Below are 13,088 nucleotides of genomic sequence, written 5' to 3' on the forward strand. Positions count from 1 at the left end.
AAAAATAAGCACAGATTTTAAAAAACAATAATAGTGCAAAACAAAAGTCCCTAGTGCAACCAAGACAGTTTGTAGTTCGAAGTTTAATTGGTACTTGTGCTCAATAGCCTTGTGGTTGTTGGGAAAGTAGCGGTTGGCATGGAAACCGACTTTGTCCAGCTTAATCACATGGTTCCCCGAATGAAATGGCAGCGTACAAGTTCACTTGGTTCACATTGACGTCAGGATGTGCTTGAACACAACAGATACTTCGGTGGGACTTGTAACCAACGCAACAGACTGTGGTAGAAATCTGGACCCTGTTGTTTTGGGTAAGCAGGTAAACGTTACAAATCGAGTCAAAGTTGGTTGTCGGAGTTTCATTTTTTTTTTCTCAATTAGTAATACAGGTCTGCGTTTTCTGTTTTGTTTTCAGAGTTTAAAATTATGAACTGTGTTATGGCCTCTATCGCATTTTGCATTCTGATCGTGTCTGGAATTATCTGCAGCCTCTCCTATATCAGGAGAAGAAGGTAAATATTACGTGGGAAACCAGTTCAAGGTCATTTTGAAATCACTTCAAGATCATGTCATATTTGGTCCCAATAGATTTTATTTGATCGCGCAGCACAGAATAGTTAAATAAACAGGGATCGCCATTCAGCTCACTAGAAGGATGTCCCACAGAAACTTTGATACATTAACCAGGAGTGTTTCACACAGTGCTATTACAAAGAACATTTTAAAGGAAATATCTTCTGAGGAGGAATAGGTTTAATTCCCTTTCTTTGCACAGTAAGTATGTAATAGAATTTGTTTGATAAATGGGGCATTTTTAATCACTGGACTTGCTGTGTGGCTTTTGCAGTATTTCATTCACAAAGAGGTGACTTTAGTTTTTAAGACAGGAATTAATTGGCAAAAACCTACACGACATTCTGCTTTAAGTGCTCAGATCACAGCATTATTTCAGGGCACTTTAACCCTCCACGGAATTACTTTCGTTGGCAGCCTTCAAAGTATACTCCTCTCTCCTGATCGATTTTAATAAATTATTTCCTAATAGGAGCATTGTGAAGCACCGCTTTACAAGCTGTTACATCATTCTTCATCAATCGCTGCTACAAGTTCCAAAATAGAAATGAGAGGCACAGCACACGGACTTTTAAAGGGAAAGATTGTAGTGGCTCAGAAGGCACCATTCACTGGAAACCATCAGGTTAAAGATAGACACAAAGTGCTGGAGTAACTCAGCAGGTCAGGCAGCATCTCTGGAGAAAAAGGATGGTTGACATTTTGGGTCGAGACCCATCTTCAGACTGGTTAATGCACTCTGTATTTTATATCATAGACAAATTCTCCATTTGTTATAAAGTCATCAGGTTGTACAGCACAGACATAGGTTAAGGTACCTGATATATATATAAAATTATGAGAGGCACGGGCAGAGCACAGTCAGAACGTTTTTGGAAATGTCAAAGACTAGAGAGCACTAGTCTCTTCAGATGAAAGGGGCAAAGTTTAAAGGAGATGTGTTTTTACACAGAGGGTGGTAGCTGCCTGGAATGCCCTGCCAGGGGTGGTGGTTGGAGGCAGATACGATAGTGGCATTTAAGAGGTTTTTGGATAGGCACATGGATGTACAGGGAATAGAGGGTCTGGATTACATGCAGGCAGAGGAGATGATTTTAACTTGGCATCATGGACATTGTGGCCCATACTGGACAATGTTTACCTTCTGTACTGGACAATGTTGCAAGTTCTATGTTTTAAGTTCAATGTTCTAAATGGGTCCTTCGATCAAACATGTCCCTAGAACATAGAACATCAAACAATGAAGCACGGGTACAGGCCCATCGGCCCACAATTGCCGTACTGAGCGTGATGCCAAGTTAAATTAATCACCTCTTTTCCCCTCACATGACTGCATTTTTCTGATGGTTTGGTTCGAATGTTTCTAATGTTTTATATTTTGATTAAAGACAAATAATTTCATTTTTAAAAAACAGTAAGTTAGGCTTCTTCTTGGAACTACGTAGTTTGCACTGGAGCGAGCGAGAGAGAAGCATCGCTTCTGGCGACAAGAGATTCCATCTCTCAATCCGAACACAGGATATTAAATGCTATTTGCTACTTTTCCTAATGATGGAATCAAGGGCGGCACGGTGGCGCAGCGGTAGAGTTGCTGCTTTACAGCGAATGCAGCGCCGGAGACTCAGGTTCGATCCTGACTACGGATGCTGCACTGTAAGGAGTTTGTACGTTCTCCCCGTGACCTGCGTGGGTTTTCTCCGAGATCTTCGGTTTCCTCCCACACTCCAAAGACGTACAGGTATGTAGGTTAATTGGCTGGGTAAATGTAAAAATTGTCCCTAGTGGGTGTAGGGTAGTGCTAATGTACGGGGATCGCTGGGCGGCACGGACTTGGAGGGCCGAAAAGGCCTGTTTCCGGCTGTATATATATGATATGATATGATAATGATCCCGATCTCCTCTGGTGCGGCCTGTGTGGAGTTTGTGACAATCTGGCTTTCCCCCTGCTACATAGATTTCAACAGCATGAAACAGGCCCTTCGGCCCAACTCGCCCATGCTAACCAAGATGACCCATCTGAGCTAGTCCCATTTGCCCGTATTTTCCCCATATCCCTCTAAACCGTACCTATACATGTACCTGCCCAAGTATATTTTAAAGGCTGTTATAGTACCTGTCTTAACAGCCCATTCCACATAGCAGCCAACCTACTCATGAAAACGTTGTCTCTCAGTTTGTATGAAATCTTGTTCCTCTCACCTTAAACATATGTCCTCTTGTTTTTGATTCTCCCATCAGTAAAAGAATCAATGGATCCACCCTATCTATTCCTCTCATGATTTTATACACAAGACTGTTCAGATTGGAAGGTTAATTGGCCACTGTATTTTGCCCCGAGTGTGTAGATGGGTGGCAAAATGGGTGGGGTGAAGGGAATATAGGGAGAATAAATGAGATTAGTGTAGAAAGGCGACTGATGATCGGCATGGATTCAGTGGGCTGAAGTGCCCGCTTCTGTGCTGCATGATTCTATCATTTTATAAAGCAGCATTCACAACACAGGATATCCCAAAGGGCTTTACAGCCGATGGCAAGCTTTAAAAATTCAAGGGTCAAGTGTTTAAGTGTCATATGTACTGACAACAGAACGATGAAATTCTTACTTGTAGCAGCTTAACAGTCCAATAAACACGTTCACAAGTTATAAGAGTAGAATTGGGCCATTTGGCCCATTGAGTCTACCCTGCCATTCAATCGTGGCTGATCTCTGCCTCCTAATCCCATTTTCCTGCCCTCCCCATTACCCTTGACACCCGTTCTAATCAAGAAATTGTCTATCTCTGCCTTAAAATTATCCACTGACTTGGCCTCCACAGCCCTGTGTGGCAATGAGTTCCACAGATTAACTACCCTCTGACTTCACAATACAGTAAACCCTCATTGTTGCCGATCTCTTTATAATGGATCTAGGTGTTAGCAGACCAACCTACCGACCTTCCAAGGCCAGGTTGCCGACGTCACCCCTGGCCGTTTCCCAGCCAGACCTATTGCCAGCACCGTTGGCCCACGCAGGCTCCACGGCCGCCTCCAGGCCACTCCTGCCGCTGCCACCGACCCTTCCCTGCTCTCCGGCCGCCAGCCCCGCGGGCCACGACCAATGGCTCCGCTGATCCCCGCCTCTCCCCCGGACGCCAGCAGGCCCGGTCCATCAACTCACCTGGATTCCAGGCCCAGTTCCAGACCGAGAGCCTAAAGAAGGGTCCCGAACTGAAATGTCACCTATCCATGTTCCCCAGAGATGCTGTCTGACCCCCTGAGTTACTCCAGCACTTTGTGTCCTTTTGTATTTAACCAACATCTGCACTTCTTTGTTTCTACTACTCAATGAAACTCCATTACTTGGTAAACCTTTACTGGGTCATAGTGGACAATTAGCAAGAGTGGACAGCATTCTCCCACCCCTCAAAGGTTCATTATAATGAGGGTTTACTGTACAATAATATACAGATAATATACACATTTTTGTTTAAATTCAATAAGTGAAGGACAGTAATACTAGTGCAAAATCTAAAGTCATTAGTGCAACCAAAGACAGTTGTCATGTTAGCAGTGTGTTCGCCCGCCCCGGATCGGACTTATCATCGGCGGAGCCGGCCGTCTTCGGAGGCTGCGGGAGCGGCTGCGACTCGCCTTAGGCTCGGGCCGCTGCGGACCGTCCGGCGCGGCCTGCAACCACAACAACCTGACTGCGGGAGAAGACGGCAGGAGAAGGGAAAGACATTGTGGCCTTCCATCACCGTGAGGAGAGGTCTGGAGGAGACTCACTGTGATGGATGTTTCTTTGATGGATGTTTCTTTTTTTGTGTGTTTTTGGGGTTGTGTAATTTTAATGCCTATTTAATGCTTTTATTGTTGGACTGTGGGTGACTGAATTTCGTCCAATTTGGATGACAAATAAAGCTATCTTGAATCTCTTGAATCTTGAATGCCAGTAAATAGTTCAAGTTCAATAAACAGCAAATGATATTGAACAGTAATCTTTGTTAGTGATAACAGTTCAGGAATTGGCCGGGACAATGGAGAGAATTCCTCTGCTGCTTTTCAAATTAAAACCACAGTGTCTTTTCATCACCTCCGAATGGAATCTTTGCCGGTAACCTCCTTCCACACTGATCGGGAGCGGTAGCCTAAATATTGTGTCAAGTCTTTCGAGTGCAACTTGAATGCACAAACTTTAACTCAAAATCACCCACTGAGAAGCAGCTGATTATTATGCATCTGAACATCAATGGCTCATTGTGGTTATGAAATTCCTTCTTTTTTTAAAACTGTCTTGACAACAGACCGTGCGATTGCATTTCCATTGGGAATAGTCAGACCATTCCCCCATTTGTAATGCAGTAGTCTTAGCAAACCATTAATTCCATATTTCAACACCTTTCCTGACTTTTTTTAAGGGCAGGAGTTGGGAAAGTAAAGGAACTAAAAACGTTATTCCTGAGGTAGAGAAATAACTAAGCTAGGGCGGCACGCTGCCTCACAAATCCAGACTCCTGGGTTTGATCCTGACCTCGGATGCTGTCTGTGTGGAGTTTGCACATTCTCCCTGTGACCGCGTGGGTTTCCTCCAGGTGGCCCGGTTTCCTTGTACATCCCAAAGATGTGCAGGTTTGTAGGTTAAATTGTGCTGTGTAAAATTACCCTTAGTGTGTAGAGTGTGGATAATGAAAGTGGGGTAACATGGACAGGTACATGGATAGGAATGGTTTAGAGGGAATATGGATTAAATGCGGGCAAACAGGACTAGCGTAGATGGGAATTTTGGTCAGTGTGGACGAGTTGGGCCGAAGGGCCTGTTTCTATGCTGTATGAGTCTATGTTGCTGGTAACAAATGTCTGCTAAATTCAAACAGAGTTCTAAGTGTTTGTGAAATTCTTTGAGACATTTAAATGGAAGTACAATTTAAGTCATCAATTACATCGTGCTGTTCTATCTTAGTGGAATTAATGTTGGGTATCAATTAAAAATGGCATTTGTTTAAAATCTTTTTGATAATTTCCCATAATAAATTGAAACATGTAGCTTGCTTTGTATTTTTCAAAGGAAACACTGATTGAGAAAAAAAGGCTTGGAAGAATTTTTCTTTCACGACAATCAGATATAAAATGTTACCAGTTAGCAATTGAATTTTTGTTCTTAGTGTAGATTATATCTTAGAGCCTCACAACCAATGATTCAGACTCAAAGTTATTGAACTTGGAAGGGTGAGAAGATTACTTGTGAAAAGGAGAAGTGGTTTTCAAATGGATGGAAGATTTTGCGAGGTGACTGGCAAAAGAATGCCTCCACCCTGTGGCAAATTGACAGAGGAATAAAATGAAAGAGAAAATTAGCAGAATTATTTCCACATGAATAACTACCAGAATGTGAAATGTTTACCGCAAAAAGCTAATAAGTCAGAGGATGGAACAATACTTTAAATAGGAGATGGAACATAGAACAGCACAGGAACAGGCCTTTCAGCCCACAATGCCTGTGCCGAACAAGACTGCAGGTAGGGGGTCGGCAGTGGCTGTGGCAGGTGTGGCTTGGAAGCGGCGCGAGCTGGGGGCGGCGTGGGGGCAGCAGGCACAGCAAACCTTCAGTAGGTCAGTCTGCTACATCTGAAATCCATTATAACGGGGTTTGCTAAAATGATGGTTTACCATATGTACCGAAAAACAGGGCAATTAAATTCTCCTCTCCCAAGATGCTGCCTGACCCGCTGAGTTATTCCAGCATTTTGTGTCTACAATTATATCCTCGCTTGCTGCAGCATAACACAGTATTCATAACACATCCAAAGTTCAATAATTTATTTTTAAAAAAGATTTTTGAGAAATAAAATTACACTGAATATTCCCTTGATAATTCTGAATAAACCCTGATCTTCATTTTGTCTAATCCCCAAAAAAGAAAACATATTGTTGGATTCAAGAGAGAGTTAGATATAGCTCTTTGGGCTAATGGAATCAAGGGATATGGGGAGAAAGCAGGAGCGGGGTACTGATTTTGGATGATCAGCCATAATCATATTGAATATGATTCATGTTGAATATGGCTCGAAGGGCCGAATGGCCTACTCCTGCTCCTATTTTCTATGTTTCTATGTATACTGAACTGGAATACATTTTAAATAGCACTATATCACTGGTGCTACAATCACTCACACTTCATAATCACTCAGACAGACAACTACACGGGCTGCCGTGACAGAACATTTACTAATTTACAACTTGTGTTAAAACTGTAGCAACAGTATGTGTAATATTAGATGGAAGCAGTGGTGATTAATGCCTGTATGCTCAGTTTATCCTGTAAATCAACACTTCATCAGTCACAAGTGCCAAAAGCAGTGGCGCTACATCAGGAGTGATACGCCGATGAGAACAAAAAGAGACATTTGAAGAGGTTCAGGCATGAAATTCTTGCAAAATGTCAAAGACTAGTGGGCATGGCATGAAGGTGAGAGGGGCAAAGTTTTAAGATGATAGGCGGGGCAAGTTTTATTTTCACACACAGAGAAGTGAGTGCCTGGAACGTGCTGCCAGGGGTAGTGGTGGAGGCAGATACGATAGTGGTGTTTTAAGAGGCATTTTAGATAGCCAAGTGGATATGCACAGAATAGAGAGATATGGATCATATGGAGACAGATATGTTTAGTTTATCTTGGTATCATGTTTGGCACAAATATTGTGGGCCGTCGGGACTGTTCGTGTGCTGCACTGTTCTTTGTTCTAAAATGTGCAGCAGAACAGAACACATTTTAGTTTTGCACTATATATTTAACTGAACTGTTTTTTTGTTTGTGGTATTATGTTATCCAATGAGTACCATGCTTTATCTACCTCCTATGCTGCTATAAGTAATAATTTCATTGTTCTGTTTCAGTACATATGACAATTAAACACTCTTCGTGGTTCCAGGTCCACTACTTGAAGCAATTGATATGATATTGAAGGTTTCACCCTCAAATACTGGTTAGTGTTGAGTGAGTTCAGTTCAATCATCGATTAAACTGGGAAGGCACGGTGGCGCAGCAGTAGAATTGCTGCCGTACAGCGCCAGTGACCCATGTTTGATCGTGACTGTGGGTGCTGTCTGTACGGAGTTTGTAAGTTCTCCCTGTGACTGCGTGGGTTCGCCCTGTGACTGCACGGGTGCTCCGGTTTCCCCACACACTTCAAACACGTACAGGTTTGTAGGTTAATTGGCTATTTCTGTAAATTGTACCTAGTGTGCGGGATAGTGTTAGTATAAGGGGTGATTGCTGGTCGATGTGGGCTCAGTGGGCCGGAAGAGCCTGTTTCCGCGCTGTATCTCCAAAGTCCACAGTCTAAAGCCATTATAGCAGTTCAGACTCCACTCAATGGTATCAATACGATTTTTTTTAAACTGTTGCTACGTTTAGTTTAATTTAGAGATACAGCATGGAAACGGGCTCTTCGGCCCACTGACTCCGCGACGACCAGCGATCACCCGTACACTAACACTAGGGACAATGTATATACAAACCTGCATGTCTTTACAGTGTGGGTGGAAACCGGAGCACCCGGAAAAAACCTACATGGTCATAGGGAAAGTGTATGAACTTCGTACAGACAGCATTCGTGGTCAATCTGAAACATAAAACAAAAATATTGGAAACACAACAGGCCAGGCAGCATGTGCAGCAAGAGCGATAGAGATACCGTTTCAGATCCAAGATCCTTTGTCAGTAATGAATCAATATTCCAGACCTGAGATGATGGAGGGGAAAGATTTGCAGAGTAAGGAAAGTCACTCAAAATTCCTGCTCCATTTTGCCAGCCGGTCTTTCAGATTGGGCAGCACACGCGTCTGGGTACAACAACTATAATTCCACCTGGGGACATGTAGCTTGGCCTCTATTTCCAGGGCAATACTTTAAGAATGACCAGTTCGGTGAGGCTTGTGAACCTTCTCATTTGCAGACAACTCATGGTTAAATATTCACCCACCACTAAGAGAAGATAATAGAAGGGCTTTTCCCCCAAAGTGCCAATGTTATAAATTTCAAATACAAATAAATCATTGAGTTAAGGGTAAGCCCATTGCTTTGGGCCAAATTGCTAAGGCTTGAGGCTATGCATCTATTGTCCATGAAGTTGGAAGTTGCCTCAGTCGGCAATCCATGGGCACGAGGAGATCAAAACAGGAGCAGACTTTCCAGGGACTAAAGAGTAGCTAGATTTCTTGGAGTTATATAATAATAAGTAAATCTCCAAAACCAAGATGCAACAAATGACAGATGCAAACAAAAATGCAGTGCTGGAGTAACTCAGCAGGTCAGGCAGCATCTGTGTTGGGAACCATTCCTTCCACAGATGCTGCCTGACCCACAAAGTTACTCTAGTACTTTGCATTTCACTCAAGATTCCAGCACCCGCAGTTTCTCGTGTCTTATACAAACAATTCAAGTCACATCGTAACTAATAAGGAGGTTATTCACCCCAACTGAATAGACTGTTTATATTTGCATGCAGGAACAATAATGGTGATACTTTATTGTCACATGTACCTAGATACAGTGAAATGCTTTGTTTTACATACAACCCGGTAAAAAATATACAGCAGACCTTGCCTAGGCAGTACACAAGTGTCGCCACGTTCAGACGCTGACAAAGTTGCAAAAGTTCACCGAACAGCCCTGTCTACTGCATGCCACCGCACATGGCAGCAGCCCCATCCCCTTCTCCCTGCCAGGTCCCCGGTTCGTTCTCGGCAGTCTCCCTGCCAGGACCCCCATTGCAGACCCTCCCCCCCGCCAGGGGTGGTCGAGGCAAGGTCCAAAGGGAGAGGTTCAGAAAATGTTGAATAAGTGGCACTTGAGAAAGTTGCACTGGAATCTTAGTTCAATTTAGCTTCCAAAAATAAAAGCTAAAAGTGGATTTGTTTAAAGTGGCTTTGGTGAATTAACAATGGAGTTTTACTCGTATTAATAAAATAGAAACCAGAATTATGGAAAAAATACTCTGATGTGCCTATATTTTCATTTCTACTTGGCAGACAACTTCAGCAAGCCAGACTGTACGAGAACACTATCGGAAACAAGGCCGACGCTGTAAATATGAAGAGTAAGAAAAGAACCCAGAGTTGCTGCAAATCATCCCTTTTCATGAACAAACGCAAAAGGCATCACGATATAAACATATTCTTTATTTATCGAAATCCAATGACTTCATCAGAGGAGTGTATCATTAACTTATGAAGGGTGACACAGTGGCGCAGCTGGTAGAGCTGCTGCCTCACAGCTCCAGAGACCCAGGGTTCGTCCTGACCTCGGCTGCTGTCCGAGTGGAGTTTCCACGTTCTCACTGTGGGCTTCCTCCGGGTGCCCCGCCCGGTTTGCTCCCGCATCCCAAAGCTGTGTGGGGGTTTTAAGGTATTTGGCCTGTGTAAATGTGCCTAATGTATAGGGAGTGGATGAGAAAGTGGGATAACATAGAGCTAGTGTCAACGCGTGATCGATGGCCAGAGTGGACTTGGTGGGCCATGTTGCATCTTTAAACTAAACTAAAATAAACTCAATTTCAATTTTGAAAGTATTTACAAATATGTATCCATTAGCAAAGATTGGCAAAAATAAAATATAGTTTATGACATTCTATCTCTGGAATCCATTAATTTGAACTACATCTAGATTATATTGGTTTTTATTGTTAATGCCAAAGCAGAGAGGCAGGTGTTATGAGGGGCGGCGCGGTGGCGCGGTGGCGCTGCGGCGCTGCGGTAGAGTTGCTGTCTTACAGCGCCAGAGACCCGGGTTCGATCCTGACTACGGGTGCTGTCTGTATGTAGTTTGTACATTCTACCTGTGACCACGAGGGTTTTGTCCGGGTGCTCCAGTTTCCTCCCACACTTCAAAAACGCGCAGGTTTGTAGGTTAAATGGCTTTGGTTAAAAAAACATTTTAATTGTCCCCAGTGTCTAGGATAGTGCTCGTGTGTGGGGATCCCTTGTCGGCAGGGACTCGGTGGGACAAAGGGCCTGTTTCCACACTGTATCTCTAAAGTCTAAAAGAGATGGAGGAGCACTGCCCTTTTACTTTGGCCTAAAACTTAGAATATGGACTTGGTCATAGTTATGTAACACAGAAACCGGCCCTTCAACCCAACTCAGCCATGTTGACCAAATTGCCTGCCTGAGCTAGTCCCAATTGCCCAAGTTTGATCTGTCCAAAACATTTACCTATCCAAAAGTCTGTGAGACATTGTACCCATCTTCCCATACCATTCCATATACACACCACCCTCCTGTGAAATATTTTGAGTGAAGAAAGTCCAATCCTATCCTCATAACTCAAGCCATCCAGTCCTGGTATCGTCTTTGTGAATCTTTTCTGCATTCTCCATAACTTAAAGTAGGAAGAGCACAGCGTGTGTTTAAGGTAAAGCACTTTACAATGTCTCTGCAAAATTGGATTTAGTTTAGTTTAGAGATACAGCACGGAAACAGGCCCTTCGGCCCACCGGGTCCGCGCCGCCCTGCGATCCCCACAGGGACAATTTTTACATTTACCAAGCCAACTAACTTACAAACCTGTACGTCTTTGGAGTGTGGGAGGAAACCGAAGATCTCGGAGAAAACCCACGCAGGTCACGGGGAGAACGTACAAACTCCGTACAGAGCCCGAGGTCGGGATCAAACCCGGATCTCTGGCGCTGCATTCGCTGTAAGGCAGCGACTCTACCGTTGTGCCACCGTGACCGTCTGGATTGATAGCACCATTGCAAGTCAGGTTCTGAAATGCAAAGACAGGACCTTAAACCTTCATGACCTGGTTCTCACCAATCTACTTGTTCCCGATGTTATCCATAGCAGGATAGGTACAAGCACTCACCACACACCCCTGCCTTATGGAGTTGAAATCCTGCCTTCACACTGACCTAGACGTCAAATGCCTGCATGCACAAATGTTGTCTTCATGTTGCAGATCGATGATGGAGCTTGGAATGACCTTGGTCCTTGAGTGGAGAAAACGTAGGTTGAACAGTTTCTCATTTACCCTGTAGAATAGCTCCACTCCATTGGACAGTTTGGTGGAAGTGGAATGCAACACTCCAAGAAGATAGTTTGAGAAAATTGTTGGGAAGAAGATATAGCCTTTCTTGACATCTGTCTGAACTGAGATTGGGTCTGTTGTGGACCCATAGAAGCCCCAGTGGTGCATCAGTAGACCTGCTGCTTACAGTGCCAGACACCAGAGTTTGATCCTGAATGCGGGTGCTGCCTGTACGGAGTTTGCACGTTCTTCCTGTGACCACGTGGGTTTTCTCCGGGTGCTCCAGTTTCCTCCCATACTCCAAAGATGTACAGGTTTGTAGGTTAATTGGCCTTGGTAAAAATTGTAAATTGTCCCTAGTGTATAAGATGATGTTAGTGTACGGGGAATCGCTGGTCGACACAGACTTCGTGGGCCGAAGAGCCTGTTTCCACGCTGTGTCTCTAAACTAAATTAAGATCATGGTTTGCATATCAAGCATAAAATGGAAACAAATTTCTGCAGGAAGGCAACTTTGAGAAGGATGCTCCACACTCTATTTCAATTGAAGCATTTTCTGAGATTTAAAAAAAGCCTTGCAGTGGTTGATGCTACTCCTTACATTTTCCTTGGAACTGATGTGCTGGAACGATCATGCCAGTTGTGCCTCTAAATGAATAGAAGCAAATGAGGCAGCTATTTAGGCACTTGGAGGTGTTTGAGAAAGAGCCTGGTGATGACTAATGTGGCAGTCTTTTGGGGAATGCCCAGCAGTTACCAGAATCTGGTGAGGCACTCTCTCACCGCTCCCCCTGAGATCCAGCCCCGCTTTGTTCTGGCCATTCCTTACCTCCAGTTCTCTCCCCTCTACTTTCAGTCTGAAGAAGGGTCCCGCCCCGAAACATCACCTTTTTCTCCAGTGAAGCTGCTCGACCTGCTGAGTGACTTTGTGACTATCTCCAGAATCTGGGTTTTTTTCTTTTCGTCAAGATCAAACCCTGGTCCAGAGACCAGGGTTTGATCCTGCAGGCACCAGAGACACGGGTTCGATCGTGATTTTCGGTGCTGTCTGTGTGTACCTTCTCCCTGTGATCTGCGAGGGGTTTCCTCATTCCCCCACATTCCAAAAGACACAGGTTGATAGGTTAATTGGACTCTGAAATTTCCACAAGTGTGTAGGGAGTAGATGCAAACGTGGGGTAACATGGAATTGTGGGGGTTAAAACTGAGGGGAGTGTTTAAAAGAGATATGTGGGGATAGTTTCTTGAAATAGAGTGCTGTGGTTGCCTGGAACAGTGCTTCTTAAACTCATTCACCCATGAGTCTTTATCACAAAATTTCATTCACCCTCGACTAAATTTTCTTATGTTTTTTTTGGTAATTTTCATCTTATGCTCCCTTGTGTATAATTTTATATATATTAAGTCACTCACCCTTCATGCACCCTCTAGTTTCATTCACCCTTGGGTGAACCATTCACCAGTTTAAGCACTGGCCTGGAGCATGCTGCCATGGTGGTAGGGAGGTAGATA

At 43.9% G+C, this 13,088-nt stretch overlaps 1 protein-coding gene across 4 annotated transcripts; it reads left to right on the forward strand.

The window, feature by feature from the left end:
* The first annotated feature begins 220 nt into the window (after window positions 1-220).
* On the forward strand, window positions 221-10,168 carry LOC144600925 (uncharacterized). Of its 4 annotated transcripts, none has more exons than XM_078412815.1 (3): window positions 221-311; window positions 416-512; window positions 9,581-10,168. In XM_078412815.1, exons 1-3 carry the CDS (start codon window positions 227-229, stop codon window positions 9,780-9,782), a joined length of 384 nt encoding a protein of 127 aa, XP_078268941.1. In that variant the 5' UTR covers window positions 221-226; the 3' UTR covers window positions 9,783-10,168. The 4 variants fall into 4 exon arrangements, 3 of the variants coding, with proteins under 3 accessions (XP_078268941.1, XP_078268942.1, XP_078268943.1); XM_078412816.1 differs by lacking the exon at window positions 9,581-10,168 and adding an exon at window positions 4,121-4,770; XM_078412817.1 differs by lacking the exon at window positions 9,581-10,168 and adding an exon at window positions 4,124-4,770.
* Window positions 10,169-13,088: the final 2,920 nt, after the last annotated feature.

Source organism: Rhinoraja longicauda, chromosome 16, assembly GCF_053455715.1.
Source record: "Rhinoraja longicauda isolate Sanriku21f chromosome 16, sRhiLon1.1, whole genome shotgun sequence".
NCBI lineage: Eukaryota > Metazoa > Chordata > Chondrichthyes > Rajiformes > Arhynchobatidae > Rhinoraja > Rhinoraja longicauda.